Source organism: Plecotus auritus, assembly GCF_963455305.1.
Source record: "Plecotus auritus genome assembly, chromosome: 5".
NCBI classification, from domain to species: domain Eukaryota; kingdom Metazoa; phylum Chordata; class Mammalia; order Chiroptera; family Vespertilionidae; genus Plecotus; species Plecotus auritus.
The window spans coordinates 80722812-80741888 of NC_137776.1; the positions used below are offsets into that span (position 1 = coordinate 80722812).

The 19077-nt window shown below is 47.4% G+C and overlaps 1 protein-coding gene across 1 annotated transcript in view; it reads left to right on the forward strand.

The window, feature by feature from the left end:
* LCT (lactase) overlaps positions 1-19077 on the forward strand; it is a gene marked incomplete at its 5' end in the record, with an annotated part of 74427 nt that overhangs the window by 18900 nt on the left and 36450 nt on the right. The window contains 5 exons of the mRNA XM_080668693.1: positions 671-754; positions 8314-8416; positions 9898-9976; positions 13624-14350; positions 17249-17894. Coding sequence (XP_080524819.1) covers positions 671-754; positions 8314-8416; positions 9898-9976; positions 13624-14350; positions 17249-17894 — 1639 coding nt within the window. The remainder of the gene's footprint in view (positions 1-670; positions 755-8313; positions 8417-9897; positions 9977-13623; positions 14351-17248; positions 17895-19077) is intronic.

The following is a 19077-nucleotide window of genomic DNA, read 5'->3' on the forward strand; positions in this document are numbered from 1 at the left end:
TGAATCTGAAGTTCTTAGAATGCATGCAGGCCAGAGGCAGGGCGGAGGGCATGTCCTTCCCTGGGCGAGGGGGGGATGGGGATGACCAGGCCATGAGAGCGGTGCTCTCAGGTAATAGCATGGCCAGGCAAGGGCCACCTGGGACGGACTTTAAACTGTGACTGGAAGTAGCCAGTAGCTACAGCCTCCAATGAAAATAAAGCTCAGTACTGCAGGGGGGTCTGCAGAGATCCCGGCGGGAGGGGCTGTGGGTGGCAGAGGGTTCCCCTGCCTCCGTCCTGGCAAAGTGGGGCCACGCGGAGGAAGTGCGGCCCAGGGCAGCCCTGGCCTCCGACTCCCTCCTGGGGCTTACCTGGTTGGTGGGAGCCCGCCATGTCTGGCATACAGTACTCCACGCACTCATTTGTTTACTCATATGCAATTATTGAGCGCTTACTGGGTGCCAAGCACTTTGCTGAGTACATAGGTGATATATCCCAGCAGCACCCAGCTCCTCCCACCAGAAACACACATACTCCTTCCCCAGCTTCTCCTCCGCCTGCTTTTCCCTTGGAAAATCCCACTTGGGAGTATTCAGCTCAGTGATAGGGGGCGAAACTAAAGAACATTTCTGAGCAGTTCTTCATCTTGAAATCGCTTGTCTCTGATGACCCTGTTTCCTTCTTTCTAGGACGCAGTCGATTTCCTTTCTCTCGATTGGTCTTATGATTGCCAAGGAGGGCGGAGTTTGCTGCAGGAGCTGAGGGAGCTGCAGGTGAGTCAGACATCTCCCCTCCGATGATGAGTGGCAGCGGCTCCTGGCATTTACCGCTTGGGCTGATGTGTGCACTGAACTGCCGCTCACACTCGGCAGACCTGCTGCACTGTATCGGGGAGCTTCCCCCGAGAGCATCGCTAGAGGACAAGTGGAGGCCAGGTCTTCCCTGGGAAGGATGGTGAGGGTTGGCTGTTAAGGTAAATATTTACATGCAAGTCCTGCTTTCTTGTGTAGAAATCCACTGAGAATCCAAATTCTAGATTAAAAAGGTAGTTCCTGGGTTTGGCTCCTGGTTGCACAACAATGTGAATGTGCTTAATGCCTCTGAACTGTACACTTAAAAATGGTTAAGATGGTTTTATGTTATGTGTATTTCACCACAATTTTTTTAAAAAAATGACATTTGACATCCAGGTCTGCAAAATCAGATACCAGCTTTCAGGACTTTCTTATAACCTCTGACCCCTTCTTCCTGTACCTGGTGTTGTTTTTCTCAAATCTAACGATTCTGACTCCATAGAGAGAGTATGTCAAACTCGTGGCGGGCAGGCCACATGCCTTGTTTATTTAAATACTAGTGGCCCTGCGCACGAATCCGTGCACGAGGAGCTCTCTGCCACTTGCCTCAGCTGGCCGCCCCGCCCACTGCCACTCGTAGCTCTCAACCGCACGTAGTTCGATGCCCCGCCCTCCTGTAGCTCTCCACCACGTGTAGCTTGCTGCCCTGTTCTCCTGCAGATCAGTCGTTATGTGTCACGGCGTAATGACCATTTGCATATTACCTTTTTATTATATAGGATAGGATACTTGCCTTAGAGAGAATATGTCAAGTGTCTCCTACCCAACTATAAGCTCCTCTCCTGTGCTTGGTCACTGCTGTGCAACTTCCTTGCTTAATTCCTGGAATCCCGACTATTCCCCGTCCTGGCAGAGTATAATGGACTATATGTCCAGCAGTTTCTCTCTGGACCTGCCGAGTCCTGGCAGTGTTCCTGCCCTTACCCCTGAAGAGCCAGCTGCCCTCTTGCAGGCCTTATTTCAGCCTCTGCAGGTTCGGGCACAAAGCCACTCGCCTTGCCCTGTGCCTCCTGGTTTTGATCCCACCACCTCCATCACCACGGAGATGGATTGTCAGAGGAATTATCCATTTAAAGGCCACACTCGTTAATGTTAAGGCTCAGTGCTTCAGCTAGGCAGGCCTCCATTTTTCCTGAGGCAGGAGGCTCGACATGGACAAATCAGCATTGATCCCATCCCCATATCTGTGTTTCCAGCTGGCCGTGTAGATGCTTCTGCTTTTGTTACCTACACACAAGATGATCTCCTCAGAATAGCAGGTGCCTTCACAAGATGTTTGAGTGCTAGCTGCTCGGGTTTCAGGGCCTGCTCTACCCTGGGCACTGGGCAGGCACTTTTCCTTACATGACCTCCCCCTCTCAGCACACCTGAGACCAAGTCGCCGAACCAACGTCAGACATTGGGTCGGGAGCCTGAGCTGAGATTGGACCTGGGCTTTCCCAGGACACCACAGCGCCTCTCAAAAACCAAAATAAGCCCAAGGTGTTGGGACACGCTCATTGGGGTGGCCCTTTTGAAAATCACATGTGATCTTAGTTGTTTTTGTAAGAACCTCATAGGAGCCCGGAGCCTGCGCTGTGGGCCTGCTGCCAGGTTTCTGGGCTGCAGGTAGCTCTGTGGGGTCTTCGAGGCCTGCAGACCCCTGTGATGACTGAATCCGTGTCTCGTCTTCCTCAAGGAATTCAACCAGGCTTGTTGCTCAGCTCGGGGCTGAGGTGCGGGGAGGTTTGGAAACCCTGGGGTTAGCGGGTGCAGCACTTGGACACGCGCAGAGCCCTGGCTCCACTGCTGCTGGAGGATATGGGGTACAGTTTCCCTTTTCACATGAAAACATTCTCAAGGGGCCCTGCTCCCAGGTGACTAGACAGAGCTGTGAAGCGTCAGTTCGTAGCCCACCAGCCAAATAGTAAACCTCCCTGGACAAACAGCTACCCTCACTGCACCTGCAGCGGCTCTTATTCCTCTTGTCCCCTCGGGCAGGAATGACATCCAGTTGTGGCCTGGCAGCTCAGAAGCTGCCCTGACGGTGCAGGATGGATGACCACTCTGGCCACGCAGTGGTGGGGAGAGAACCGAGCTGGAGAGGGGTCCCCTCTGGGGCCGTTAGTTGCATGCCTGGTAGCACTTCCCAGTCACCACACCAGGACAGGAAGGCAGTCGGGTTCTCCCCACGAGAGGGGCTGACTTGTGTCCACAGGAACCGGAATCAGCTGCCTCCTGCATGTGACCCACTGGGGATCGGGCCCACAACCCAGGCATGTGCCCTGACTGGGAATGGAACTGGTGTTCTCTTAGTTCATGGGTCAATGCTCAACTACTGAGCCACACCGACTGGACTTCTTTTATCTTTTTTTTTTTTTTAATTGTTTGAAGTATTACAAATAGTAGTAAATATGTCTCCTTTTTTTTTTTTTTCCCATTGACCTTCCCCCGGCCTCCCCTGCCCCCCAGTACATGCCTTTACCTGCCCCCACCCCCAGTGTTTTTTATCCATTGGTTATGCTTATATGCATGCGTACAAGTCCTTCAGTTGATCTCTTACAGCCCCGCCCCCCACCAGCCTCCCCTGCCTTCCCACTGTAGTTTGACAGTCTGTTCAATGCTTCGTTGCCTCTGTATCTATTTTTTTCCCATTTCATTCCTTTAAAAAATCTTGCCTCTGCAGACTAGAAATAAACATATAATAAAAAATGTTTGAGTCCCAATTTCCATGTCCAACAGTTCTGAGTCCCCGTTTCAATGTCAAACAGTTCCTTAAGTGTACATGTCAGCAATGATATCTGGATGGTGGGCACATGGTGGCAATGCAGGTCCGACCCTCTCTGGTTTGGTCCTAGGCAACCTGCTGCGTCGCACAGCTGCTGACTGCTAGTGTGGCAAGGCGTCGTCAGCGTCTTCCATCTCTGGACTGTTTCTCCTCTTGTCTTTGTGGTTGGAGCAGACCTGTCAATTCCTCTCTGTTGCAGGAATCCACATGGTCTTGGAGTTGTTTTCTGAAAATATACAAACATATTCCAGACCAAAAGTTAATAAAGGAATCTTGTCTATAGAATTGACTTGGGATCCTTTTTATTTTTGCCCAAACTATTTTCCTTTGTCTTATTTAGACACCATGTGTGTTTTTCATGGGTGTCTTGCTGTTAGCATTACAAATGAAAACTAATTTTGTAAAGTAAAAGTTTTCTAGATGTAATTTACTTATAGGATACTTTTCCTTACATAATATTACCCTACTATCCCCCCTTTTTTGATTAATGGAGGCTTTTGTAACTTTATAATGCAGTCTTGATGACTTTAAATTTTAATTTTTTGACAAAAATATGACTGCTTTAGTTTCATTGCATGTTCAGGAATTTTACCATGAGATGAACTACCAATAGAAATTTTAGTTACCACTTTAGGAACAGCTTTTTGTCCAGTACAATTAAATTTTCTTGAATATTCACTTATTTCAATTAGTCTATTTAAATTAATGTGAAAACTTGATTATTATTTTACTGTCATATTTAATATGCTACCAACAATCTTAATTTACCCTGTAAATATTAGTGGAAAGGATTATTTGCATTCTTGAGTAGGCCCTGAGCATTCCTGGTGCTAGGCTGGATTTAGATATAGGGAAGCTGCTGTCAGCCAAGTCTCTGTCTGTTACCTGGATCCCAATCTGAGCTGGGCCAAGTCACTGTCTGTCACCTGTGTCCCGATCTGAGCTGGGCGTGGGAAGCAAAGCAGCCATGGGGGTAGGAGACCTCCCTCAGACGGGGTGAGGGTTCAGGCCCCTGCAAGGTTGGGGGGGTGAGGGTCTGTGCCCCACCTCTGTTCATCCCCAAGTTCTCTCCTGATGGCCCCTCTGCGACTGTGCCTGTCTTAGGTTGTTCCTTCCCTGAGGAATCTTACCCGTCTCTGGCTAACCAGTCATCCTCCGGGGCCAAGCAGGGTGATGTGAGGTTCAGTTCTGTCTCCTTGGTAGCCTATGCCCCCATGGCCTCCACGCCCAGCACCTGCCTTGGGATCCCCTGGCCTGCTGGCGGGGCCCCAGCACTGATCACATATCTTGGGGAACCCAGGTTTCTTTTCCAGGGAGGGCCCAGCTCACACGATTGGGCGAGAGACAGATCCATGGTACCAGCCACCACGAGGCTTCAAGCTCAGCATGAACAGAAAGCTCAGGCAACAGCTGAGGGCAATTGGATTGTGAGAAGAGGGTCCCTCTTGGCACAAAAGGCAAGAGGGGCCAATATAGAATGCTCAAGTGCCTTCCCAGCGCCTTAATTCCTTCTGAAAGGGATTATATCCTTTCATGTCATTTTTTTTTTTAAATTGCTGCCAAACATGCAAAGAATTAGTTTGTAAGTTTGTTTGGGGTAATTGTACAATATGCTGTTGTAAAATATCTAAAATTTTAATGACATTGTAGAATAATATCATGTAAGGATATTCTTTGCTCTAGGCCATGGCTATTAAATTTCAAACTGGCTGTCAATTTCTTTTTGTAACTTTATATAAACTTAGTCAGGGAGGCAAAAACACAAATTATTCCCCCATAACCCCCACCCTCTACTTATGTCCCACCCCCTTGTTGTCTGTGTCCATTGATTAGGCTCATATGCATGCACACAAGTCCCTTGGTTGATCTTCTTTTATCTTTTTATTATGGAAGATGTCAAACATATCCAAAAGTAGAAAGAAACATATAATGGCGGAAAACCAAGATGGCGGCATAGGTAAACACCTAAACTGCTGCCTTGCACAGCAATTTCAAAACTACAACTAAAAGACAAAACGTCTATCACCCAGAACCATGGGAAAGCTGGCTGACTGGAAGTTCTACAACTAGAAGGAAAGAGAAAAGAGCATTGAGATGTGCACAAGCGCTGAAAAGCTGAGATACGGAGGCGCATGAATCCGGCTGGCGACAGGCGACTGGGTGCACTGCTTTTTTCAACCCGAAGGGAGACAAGCTCCTGATTACTCCGAACTCCAGTTTCTGGGGAGATGCTGGGGACCCAAACTCCTACGGGGAGAAGCTGGACTGTCTGCCTTCGGGTCAAAAAATGAGGGTGACTTACTTGCAGCGGTGTGCCCAGCAATCATTGTTTACTGCGCTGGAGCACGAGACGTGGGGACTTGGAAAAGCAGAAACGCAGAGACGGCTGACTGGCAGCCATCGCTGTTTGCCATGCCCTAGCCTAATGACTCCCTGAGACCCCACCCCACACAATCTACAAACCCACCCAAGCTCCACACAGTGGCTTTTGCATATAAATGGCCTGCCCTATCGCAGCTTAACCTAACAAACTGCAGCTCTGGTCAGACAGCTCCAAAACCTCCAAACCCCAGGCAAAGAGGAGAAAACTGTAGTTCTCACTGTAGCTCCTACTGGGTGGCCTCAGACAGTAGCTGACCTGCACCCCATTGGAGATCCAGAAGCTAGTGTATCTACTGGTCAGTGTGAGATGACACCAGATTTCAACTACTCACATCCATAAGTGACACATTCAAGAGGCAGACTCAGTAAGCACCAAAGCCCCACTGAAACAAGTCCTGCCCCATAAGCGTGTCTCCAGCACAGCAGTTCTTCCATTATAGACATAGCAGGTCCTCACAGCCAATTGGCCTGGAGGTCAATTCCTCCCAGCGACACCAACAACAATCAAGACTTAACTATAACAAGACTGTACACACAGTCCACAAAGGGGTGCACCAAGAGTGTCCACCTCAGATAACTGGGAGGCCGACCCACTGGGCCATATAGGACACCTAGCACACAAAGCCACCCTACCAACTCAGGGAAGCAACGAAAATGCAGAGACAAAGAAACAGATCACAAACGAAAGAAATGGAGGAAAACAAACGACTGGATATAGAGTTCAAGACCACGGTTATAAGCTTTTTCAAGAATTTCCTAGAAAAGGCCGATAAATTTAACGAGACCCTCGAGGATATGAAAAAGGACCAACTAGAAATTAAACATACACTGACTGAAATAAAAAATATATACAGAGACCCAACAGCAGACTAGAGGATTGCAAGAATCAAGTCAAAGATTTGAAATACAAAGAAGCAAAAAACACCCAACTGAAAAAGCAAAAAGAAAAAAGAATCAAAAAATTTAAAGATAGTGTAAGAAGCCTCTGGGACAACTTCAAGCGTACCAACATCAGAATTATGGGGGTGCCAGAAGAAGAGAGAGAGCAAGATATTGAAAACCTATTTGAAGAAACAATGACTCAAAACTTCCCCCACCTGGTGAAAGAAATAGACTTACAAGTCCAGGAAGCGCACAGAACCCCAAACAAAAGGAATCCAAAGAGGACCACACCAAGACACATCATAATTAAAATGCCAAGAGCAAAAGACAAAGAGAGAATATTAAAAGCAGCAAGAGAAAAACAGTTAATTACCTACAAGGGAGCACCCATACAATTGTCAGCTGATTTCTCAACAGAAACTATGCAGGCCAGACGAGAGTGGCAAGAAATATTCAAAGTGATGAATAGCAAGAACCTACAACCAAGATTACTCTACCCAGCAAAGTTATCATTCAGAATTGAAGGTCAGATAAAGAGCTTCACAGATAAGAACAAGTTAAAGGAGTTCATCACCACCAAACCAGTATTATATGAAATGCTGAAAGGTATTCTTTAAGAAGAGGAAGAAGAAGAAAAAAGTAAAGATAAAAATTATGAACAACAAATACATATCTATCAACAAGTGAATCTAAAAATCAAGTGAATAAAAAATCTGATGAACAGAATAAACTGGTGAATATAATAGAATCAGGGGTATAGAATGGGAGTGGATTGATAATTCTCAGGGGGAAATAGTATGGGGGTATGGGAAGAGACTGGACAAAAATCGTACACCTATGGATGAGGACAGTGGGGGGGGGTAAGGGCAGAGGGTGGGGTGGGAACCAGGTGGAGGGGAGCTGTGGGGGGAAAAAGGAGAAACAATTGTAATAATCTGAACAATAAAGATTTATTAAATTTAAAAAAGAAACATATAATGAAGCCACCCCCATTTCAAAACCTAGCAACTTGTGGTTGATCTGTTTTCTTCTGTACCTTACCTTCCCCCAAACCAGATTGTCTTAAAGCAAAGCCCAGACATCCATAAATACGGTGATGGTGGCACCTGACTAAGCTTCTTATAGGAACACAGCCCCTGGCCAGGGAGCACTGCCTCGTTCCTGGTCCTGACACAGTGCCTGGTTCCAGGCGGTGCCTCGGAAGCCTGAGATGAAGTCAGATGAGCCTGTCTGCTTGGTGGGGGTCAGTGGGGAGGGTGGCCTATGGTATTGAAAAGTTAGCTCTTTCTCCTGCAGAGCCTGGAGTCAGCTCCCTGTATTAACTGGGGTGGCTAGAGATAATTTCCAAAACCAGATTGAGTATTCGTAGCTTCCCATCTTGAAATATTGGTCCCTGTTATCAAAAGACACACCGTTTCGGCTCACTTGCTGGCCTTTATCTTTTCAGAGTGTTGAGCCAAAAGTGAAAGTTTTCATCTTCAATCTAGAACTCCAGGACTGCCCCTCCACCAGGAAGAACCGGGCTGAGCTGCTCTTCAGCCTCTTCGAAGGTGAGTGGACCATCTCTGGAGAGGCTTTGAGTGACATTTGGTGCACTGATTCGGGGGAGGGGGATAGCAGTCTTGAAAGTCTGGGGTTCCAATAGGAGGAGGACCCAAGGAGAGTTGGTGTGAGAGCCCATCCCCGATGGCTTTAGTGTCCCTTGCCTTCCTGTTGTTGGTCCTTAGCTCCCATTGGCCTGAGAAAGGTGACAGGTTCTGTTGAGGATGCCAAGGATACCTTGGTCTTATGGAATAAAGACCATCGGGCACCAGGTGTCTGGTGTAAGCATGGGAACTGCTCTGTGTCTCTCTGTCCACTTCCATTACCTCTCTCTCCAAGGTTTCTCACCTCTGCACCCCTTGGCAGGGCTGCCTCTCTGCCCCCAGCCAGCCCCCTCTGCTTATCCTTGTTCATTTCCCCACTACCTCAACTTGCACTTGTTCCTGGTGAGTACCTGAGCTGTAGGTCTAGGACCACCTCCTCAATAGCTCTGGTTCTTAACAGTGAATCTGATTGGTTGGCATGGTTCAGGAGGTTGCTCCTGGTCCAATCAGGTCAAGGGAAAGGTGGGATCTATTAAGGCATTAGGGGCTGAAAGCCACTAGACCAGCCGTGGGCAAACTACGGCCCACGGGCCGGATCTGGCTGTTCTATCCAGTTCTCTTGCTCTCCCCTCCGCTCCTTTACTTTGAATTTATATTAGTTCACACAAACACTCCATCCATGCTTTTGTTCCGGCCCTCCGGTCCAGTTTAAGAACCCATTGTGGCCCTCGAGTCAAAAAGTTTGCCCACCCCTGCACTAGACACTATAGGAGGGGCAAAGGGGCATGTTCCTAGTACCCTGATATTCAGTCCAATCACCCTAAAGGTCAGAGTATGGGACAAGTCAGTCGTGTCCTTCCCACCACTTGTAACCAGTGCTGAGCTGGCTTCACAGACCTCATGAAACTTGCCCGCAGATACCACTTACTAACCCTCACCTAACTTACCTTTTATGGCATAGAGTGTTCTTAAATTCCATCCCTTTCTAAATGGTTAAAATGGTCAGTTTTATGTTTAACATATAGTTTACTACATTTTTTTAAACCACCCCTTTCTGATATTTGACTTCTAAATCAATTGTTCTCCATGTGTGGTCGCCAGACCAGCAGCATCAGCATCACCTGGGAACCTGTTGGACATTCCTAGGCCCAAGCCCACCTCAGAGCAGAACTGACCAGAAACTTTGGAGGGGGCCCGGCCATGTGTGTTTCATAAGCTCTGCAGGTGATGCTGGTGCACACAGAGTTTGAGAGCCACCGTCCTAAGTCCTAAGTAGGTAGAAACCACTTCTGACCTCCTTCGATCCTTAGCCCATGGAATTCTCCAGAGGGGCTTGGAGCCACTGCTTAGAGGCTGGGTGTGTTGTATATGTAAGGAAAACTATTGATTGCATCATGTGCATTGTTGGTCTTCAGGTAGAGTTAATTAAACTTCTTCTCTTACAGCCCTCAGTGAAGTCCAAGGGCTCACCATTGGGTCTGACATTAATATATTCTTGAACTGTTCATCAAGTCTCGAGAAAAGGTAATGTAGATTTCCTGTCAAACTATCCATAACTGGTATTTGCAGACTACTCTGCTATTCTTTCACATGTGTAATCTCATGGGACTGTTGTCATCTGCCTCTCAGGCCAGTGAGTTAATGGTGGACATTTTAGAGGAGGAAGATGAAGGCTCAGAGGGGAAAACAGGGAGAACCCATCTCTCACTGAGTCTTACTCTGGGCCCAACATGGTTCTGGCATTCTCACCCGTCATTGGGCCACCTTGTAGTTCACACACAAGTGCACGCAGCTGGGATTTGCACCCCTGCCTTCTATTTTAAGATCCTGTGAGTTCGTGGCAGAGCAGGCTGGGAAGATAGATCTGAACATCCCACTGAAGCTACGTGGTCTGAGCTGAGTCCTCTGCATCTGTTCCCTCATGGAAACTGTGAGATGCTTCCCCGTGAGGAGACCGCGTAGGTAGGGAAGCCCGCTGTTGCGGTGGGCAGAAGCCTAACTCGGGGGTGTTCTCAGGACAGACTTTAATTTATCCTGGGGTTGCAAATAATTTCTTAACAAATGATCAAAATTTGTAAAAGACATCTTAAAAAATAGAGCAGATTTGAGGTTCTCCCCATGATTATAGGACTTCACCCACTCACATCCCAATGTGCTTCTCGGGTGAGCGAGAAAAGGACTGTGTGGAAACCAGCACTGGGAGTTCCCCAGAACCCTCAACTCCACGGGGGTGTCACCAGGGGAGCTCCATGCACCGTGCGTTAGAGAAGGGCAGAGGCCATCACTTGGCTGCCCAGACCATCAGCGAGAGCACTCCTTGTGTTCACCGCAGATGTTTCTAGCACGGGTCAGTCCAAGGTTGTAAGCTTCAGTCACCACCACCTCTTCGTTCTTTTCCTCTCACAGCTCTTGGCTGTCCTGTGCTGATTCTCCTTCTATTGTTTAATCCTGTTAACTCAGTTCCAATCAGCAATTCACATCAACACCCTGAGCAGCGGCCACATGCCAGGTTCTGTGCTGGGAGTCTGCGCAGTGCAGTGGGCAAATAGGTTGGACCTGCTCCCTGACCACACTTGAAGTCAGCTGGGCTATATCTTCTCAGAAAGCAAAACTCAACCCCGCTGGTGTGGCTCAGTAGTTGAGCATCGACCTATGAACCAGGAGGCACATGCCTGGGTTGCAGCCTCAATCCCCAGTGTAGGGTGTGCGGGAGGTGACGGATCAATGATTCTCTCATCACTGATGTTTCTGTCTCTCTCTCCCTCTCCCTTCCTTTCTGAAATAAAAAAAAAATATATTAAATTTTTAAAAAAGAAAGCAAAACTCAAGAGGTCATAATAAAAGGGGTACCTTGAGAGCTTAATGATTATAAAACTATGAGATGATACATGACACCAGCTCCAGGGTTCCCTTGATCGTTGCCTGAAGTGAAGGTTACACTGGCTGATGTTAAACTGACAGTGGGGGTCCTCACCCAGATGATGTTGATGGAGAACCTCTGGGTGCAGGGGCAGGTGGAGGGGGGTTCTAAGAGGACTAACATTGTTTTATCATATGAGAGTTTTAGAGCTTGGGGGTGTGACAAAGAGGCCCATCAACGACTCTATCACAAGAGTGTGGCATGAAACACTCACTGCCCCCCAGAGTGGGGAGAGAGTCTTATCTGGGATGTTCTGAGATGGCTTGGAGCAGCGGGAGGGTCGGCTGAAGGAGGGACAGCTGGAGGGGCTGGGCAGAGATAGAGGCTTTGTGTACTAAATATCTTCCCACGTTAGGCAATCCCAGGACTCCCAGCTTCAAGGTTTACGTGGTAAGTTCTGTTTTATCCAGGGACGCTTTATTTATTTCTTCAAGACCTCTTCCCACCCAAGCTAGGACAGTCAGGGTCAGAGCAACCGAGGCTGTGCACTGAGTGGGTGTCATCTGTGTCCCTGTTGTGTTCCAGAGTCGTGCATATGTTTTGGATAATTCACAACTATAGCTCATCATTTCCCCTCACCACTCTCACAGCAAATGTGGACGAGTTGATGCTTCATAAAACAGGAGGTGCTTAGTTAGGTTGGTAAGGCCCAGGCTTCCCTGAATGGAGGGAGGCCCCCCTACAGCACCCCTGTCACTTCTACCAGTTCTTCATTCTGGGCCAACCCAGTAGAAGGGTCATCCCCTCTCCACATGATGGCCCTCTGACAGGGAGAGGCTCTGTACTCCACCCCATTTTCCCCAGTGTGTTCTCTTCTCCAGACCAAAATCTATAGCCATCCTTCCTCAAGGTCGCCCTCTGCTGGTGGAACTGTGCAGGCTCCGGCATGGTGCTTTCTAGCCTGCCGGACATGACTCATAGATTGGGAAATCAATTTAGAGGTTTGATTTGAAACATTAAAAAACAAACATTTTCCCCAAAAAATGGAAGGGAGGGAAGAATCAGACTTCATTGCTTATAACGAGAGCATTTTTATGTTTTATTTCAGATATATTTATTATTATTTTTTAATCCTCACCCGAGGATATTTTCCTATTGATTTTTAGGGAGAGTAGAAGAGAGAGGGAAAAACAGAAACATCAATGTGAGAAAAATACATTGATTGGTTGCTTCCTGCATGAGCCCCAACCAGGGCCCAGGTCTGGGGAGGAGCCTGCAACCGAGGTACGTGCCCTTGACCAGAATTGAACCCAGGATCCTTCGGTCCGCAGGCCTACGCTTTACCCACTGAGCCAAACTGGCTAGGGCCAAATATACTTATTTCTGAAATAAAACAAAACACAAAAGATATATGGACATAAATGTCTATATATCTATACACATACATAGTGATATCTGTTTAAAAATACAAACACTACCATTTGCAAGCTATGTGATCAAGGAGAAGTTTTCATTAAAAAAACAACAACAACACACACACACACACACCAAGATATGAGTTCATTTACATAAAGTCTGGAGATGGGCAGTCTAGAGTGGCTATAATCGCCAGGAATCCAGGCTCCTCTCTTGTTGCTTTGTCAGCCTGAACAAGGCTCCTTCCTCCTGGTGCAACATGGATACCTGAGGTCCAGGCAGCAGGAAGGGGCGAGAAGGCTGCAGCTGCGCTGGTCTCTGACGGCTACATGTCAGCAGAGGCATACAGTAGTGTGATCATTGAAACTTCTGTGCCAGCTGCCAAATAGCTGGTGCCAGTTACTCATTTCTCTAAGTCTCAGCGTCCTCCTCTGTAGGGTGGAGATAAATAATTATAGTACCTGGCTCATAAATGTATTGTGGAACTCAAATGATATAACATGCATACGTTTTTATCACAGGGGCCAGCACAGAATCAAGGCTCAGTACACTGAAGTCAGCATTAGTATTACGTATGTTTTACAAACAATAAATTATAAGAAAAAAAAGTGTGGCATGAAAACTGAAGACAGTCCTCAGGGTGAGCTAGTACAGAGAACAGTCACATTGCTACAGTATTTGTGTTCACACAGGAGCAATGACAACCCCACTAAGAAGGGGTCATAATAATAATTTCCCCTGACCAGCCACTTCCTGCCTGTGACTTTGTGGACATGGCTTTCCACTCAGTGTCTCTGTGCCTTTACTGATTACAGACATTGTCACTGTTCGTCAGTCTGGGGGCATGTGTACTCAGTCATTACTTACTATGTCCTTTCCTGTCACTTCATCGTAGCAGGTCTTGTCCCCTGACTGACAGCCTGACTCTGCAGGGCGCCCAGCAGTGGGGCTCGGAGACTGCCATGGGCTCCTCGCCACCCAGCTCTGCCTATCAGAGGGCCTGGGAAGCGTTCGCTCACCAGCCCAGGGCGGAAAGGGATGCTTTTCTGCGGGATGTTTTCCCTGAAGGCTTCCTCTGGGGCGTCTCCACGGGAGCCTTCAACGTGGAAGGAGGCTGGGCTGAGGATGGAAGAGGGGCAAGCGTGTGGGACCAACTTGGACCCCAGCAGGCCGCCACGGGCCAGGCCACTCCGGGCATGGCCAGCAACAGTTACTACAAGGTGGACTCTGATGTCGCCCTGCTTCGCGGCCTCCGGGCTCAGGTCTACAAGTTCTCCATCTCCTGGTCCCGCATCTTCCCCACGGGGCATGGGCGCAGCCCCAACCTCCGGGGTGTCGCCTACTACAACAAACTGATCGATAGCCTGCTGGACTCGCACATCCAGCCCATGGCCACGCTGTTCCACTGGGACCTGCCGCAGGCCCTGCAGGACCGAGGCGGGTGGCAGAATGACAGTGTAGTGGATGCTTTCCTGGACTATGCAGCCTTCTGCTTCTCCACCTTTGGGGACCGTGTGAAGCTGTGGGTGACCTTCCACGAGCCATGGGTGATGAGCTATGCGGGCTACGGCACCGGCCAACACCCGCCGGGCATCTCCGACCCAGGAGTGGCCTCCTATAAGGTACTTCTCATCTTTGCAGCTCCTACTGGTTATAAGAAATAGGACATTTGGTAGGAGAAAGTCATTTTATCTTCCTATCAGCAAGTGTTTACTTTTTGTTTTTTAAAGGAAATCGGAGGGAGGGAAGGAACCATAAAGTGTTAATCACCTTATTTTGTCCAAGCACGGTGCTGGCTCTTTACAAATAGTCATGACATCCTCAGGACAGCACTGATGGGTGTGACTACATCCTCAGGATGGCACTGATGGGTGTGACTACATCCTCAGGATGGCACTGATGGGTGTGACTACATCCTCAGGACAACTGATGGGTATGACTACATCCTCAGGATGGCACTGATGGGTGTGACTACATCCTCAGGACAACTGATGGGTGTGACTACATCCTCAGAACACCTGATGGGTGACGAAGGTGGAGCTCAGGAGGAGAATCCATTTGGTCATGATGACATTACTAGTGGGTTAGCTAGAAGCCAGAAATTGAGCTCAAGTCTGCCTGACTCCAAAGCAAGTTTTGTGAGTCACCCAGGACTCTCAATTGATGGAAAACCCAACTTCAATCAAGCAGATAGGGGATGTATGAGCTCAGGAAACTGGAAAGTCTTGGTTTAGGTCAGTGGTCGGCAAACTGCGACTCGCGAGCCACATGCGGTTCTTTGGCCCCTTGAGTGTGGCTCTTCCACAAAATACCACGGCCTGGGCGAGTCTGTTTTGAAGAAGTGGCGTTAGAAGAAGTTTAAGTTTAAAAAATTGGGTTCTCAAAAGAAATTTCAGTCGTTGTACTGCTGATATTTGGCTCTGTTGACTAATGAGTTTGCCGACCGCTGGTTTAGGTGATCAGTCCACAAACGACGCTGCCAGGACCCAGTTTTGCTTCTGCTCTCGCTCCCTTGTTGGCTTTATTCCTGGGCTGCCTGGTGGCCAGGTGGCAGCAGCCCTCTCTCATTTGTCAGGACCAGTAGGAAGCAAGCGTGCCTCTGTCTGTCGTTCGCAGCAAGTCTCCCTGTGCCTCTGGTGTCTGTGTGAGTCACATGGGGCACTGACAGGTTGGGTCCAGGTCCCAGCTCTTCCCCTCAGCACAGTGGTTGAGAGGCAGGGAGCTGGGGAGCGGCACGGGTTGGCTTTCCAGAAAGCAATCAGGGAATCAGTTCAATAAGGAGATATATATAATGGAGACAAAATATAAAATGGCTTCCTTCCATCTTTTCCTTTTTCTTCACAATCTCCCAGAAAACCCACCAGCTTTCCCTGGCAGCATTCTCCAGGAGAGACATGTTAGCCTGGCTCTCCCCTGCCACATTCGGGGTTTTGTTCTGAAGGGGGTATTTATTGTGTCCCATGCTAGGTCTTAAGGAGGACACACAGCCTATGTCCGTGAGGTCTTAAAACTTTTGGGGGGAAATGATGCTAACACACATAAGAAAATTGGAAAACCATTCAAAATGTCTGCAATTAGCATGAGCTGGAAATGAATAAATGACTCAATAAAATGCCACAATCACAGCACTTCATCAAGGTTTCCATCCAGCTCTTGTTCAGCAAGTACACCAGGAAGAGAAAGTACACTTCTGAAGATGGAAGGTTTGGACCTTTCTGCGTGTCTCCATGTGAAACTCACCCAAACCTTTCTCCTTAGGCTTCTTCTTTTTTTTTTTCTAAGCATACTTTAAAATATATATATGTTTTTATTGATTTTAGAGAGAGGAAGGGAAAAGAAATAGAGAAACATTGATCAGTTGCCTCGCGCACACACCCCGATCAAGGACTGAACCCGCACCTGAGTCATGTGTCCTGACTGCAAATCAAACTGGCAGGCCAGGCCAAGGGACCCCACTGGTGCATGAATCCGTGCAACAGGCCTCTAGTTTTGATATGAAATTCTTCAAAAGTAAGTGTAGTCATCTTCAGATGAAAAAAAGGAAGGGGAGCTGAGCGGGAGCAAGCTCTCCTCTGCACTCCTAAGTTTCTGCTTGTGTTTTACGTATATGTACAGTCTCACTTAATTCTCCTCTGTGGATCAGTAAGTACCTGCTTCTTATGGACTAGGGACCTGAAGTTAGAAGATTGTTTGAGCTTAATGAGCAAGTTAGTGACAGAGTCAGGACTTAAATCTAGGCATTTTATACTCCAGATATCCTGCTTTTGCCCGTCTTCTCGTAGTGCTCCACCAAGGAGAGCTGTTGATCTTTGTAAGGCTATCAGTTAAGTCTGCAGAGAGATTCCTGGTGATGATGTTTCCTTCCTAGATTTTATTAAGTGGAAAGGAGAACAAGTAATCTAGGAAGAATTGTCCCCGCCTTTGTGTAGTAACCAAAATGATCTCCACTCCCCATTAGTTGTTGACTAATAAGTCAATAAGTACTTATTGAGAATGGAGGCAGACTAACATTGTGGGTGACAATACAGGCCTGGAGTCGGAATGCCTGCATTTTACCCTCTCTGGATCTTGTTTTTCTCACCTGTATAGCGGTAATAATAGTTTGCCACGTAGGTTATTGTGAGGATTACATGAGTAAATTCATTAACAATCGTTATTGTTAATATGGTTGTCGATGCTGTTGCTATTAACCTCTCAGGGGTGGTGTTGACTTGTTGACAATGTTGTCCACATTGTTGATATTGGGGGCACTGGTGTTGATGTTGTTGACATCAGCACTGTCCGTATTGTTGACTTGTTGATATTGTGAGCATCAGTCTTAACTTCTTGTTGACATTGTTGATGTTTTAATGACAGTGTTGGCATTAGTGTTGATATTATTGATGTTGACATTTTCAGTGTTGCTATTGTTATTAACTTGGTGATATTACTGACATTGGTGTTAATTTGTTATTATTGTTGACTTGCTATTGGCTTGTTGGTGCTGTTGTTGACACTGTACCTCCTTTCCTCTTCACAAGGTGGCTCACTTGGTCCTCAAGGCTCATGCCAGAGCTTGGCACCTCTACAACAGCCAGCATCGCCTGCAGCAGCAGGGCCGTGTGGGCATCGTGCTGAACTCAGACTGGGCAGAACCCCTCTCCCCAGAGAGGCCCGAGGACCTGAGAGCCTCTGAGCGCTTCTTGCACTTCATGCTGGGCTGGTTTGCACACCCTATCTTTGTGGATGGAGACTACCCAGCTGCCCAGAGGGCCCAGATTCAACAGATAAACAAGCATTGCCCCAGTCCCGTGGCCCAGCTCCCTGAATTCACCGAAGCAGAGAAGCAGCTCCTGAAAGGCTCAGCTGATTTCCTAGGTCTGTCCCATTACACTTCCCGCCTCATCAGCAAGGCCCAACAAGACACCTGCATCCCCAGCTATGATACCATTGGAGGCTTCTCACAGCACGTGGACCCTGCCTGGCCCCAGACCTCATCCCCATGGATTCGTGTGGTGCCCTGGGGTATAAGGAGGCTGTTGCGGTTTATATCCTTGGAATACACAAGAGGGAAAGTTCCAATCTACCTGGCTGGGAATGGCATGCCCATCGGGGAAAGTGAAAATCTCCTTGATGATTCCTTGAGAGTAGACTACTTCAATCAATATATCAACGAGGTGCTCAAGGGTAAGCACAGTGGATATGCTGGTGATTGGAAGGTGGGTGGACCTTCTTCAAGTCTTCACAGTTTTGTGTTATGGGACCAAGACAGTCTCCCAAGTAAATTAAGCCAAAAAGTAGTATTGGTAGTAAGAGCATGAATCCTTCACATCAGCCTCCTAACTCTCTCTCTCAAGTCTTCAACTCTTTGCTCCCATATTCTTGTTCCCTTCTAAATTCTGCCCATCTGGCTTTAGTCAGTTTGGCTCAGTGGATAGAGCGTTGGCCTGCAGTCTGAAGGGTCCCAGGTTCGATTCTAGCCAAGGGCACATGCCCGGGTGGAGGGCATGCAGGAGGCAGCCAATCAATGATTCTCTCTCATCACTGATGTTTCTATCTTTCTCTCCCTCTCCCTTCCTCTTTGAAATCAATAAAAGAAATATATTTTAAAAATAAATAAATAAGTAAATTCTGCCCATTTGAGTCCTGTCCACATCAAGCCTCGTCGTTTTTTAATGCACTTATTTAACAAATATTTATTAGCTGACTATTATGTTCCAGACATTGTGCAAGACAGTAGAGGTAAAATATTAAACAAAAATTGTCTTTTCACATAGGATATTCATGGTCTACAGAGGGACACAGACAGAAAATTGCAACAAAGGGTGATAATGACATTACAGGATGGTATGAGGACACTTAAGATGGGACTCCAACCCATTAATTCTTCCTTCATTGCTCCAGCCACATTGATCTTCATCTCCTTTAACTGGCTATAAAAATATACAGCTCATTATTTACTTTGATCCAATTAATCCACATCTACAGTCTCACTCTTACATAACATACTGTTTCACATGTCTTTTTATTCCAAGTAAAAAGGAATGACAAATAGGTTTCACCTCACAGGCCAGTTCTATTCAGTTGAGAGTGGCTAGCTGTCTGCCTAGAGCAGTGGTCGGCAAACCGCTAATGAGTGGTCTCATTAGTTAACAGAGCCAAATATCAACAGTACAACAATTGAAATTTCTTTTGAGAGCCAAATTTTTTAAACTTAAACTTCTTCTAACACCACTTCTTCAAAATAGACTCACCCAGGCCGTGGTATTTTGTGGAAGAGCCACACTCAAGGGGCCAAAGAGCCGCATGTGGCTCGTGAGCTGTGGTTTGCCGACCACTGGCCTAGAGGGCTGTGATGAGAAGATTTCAA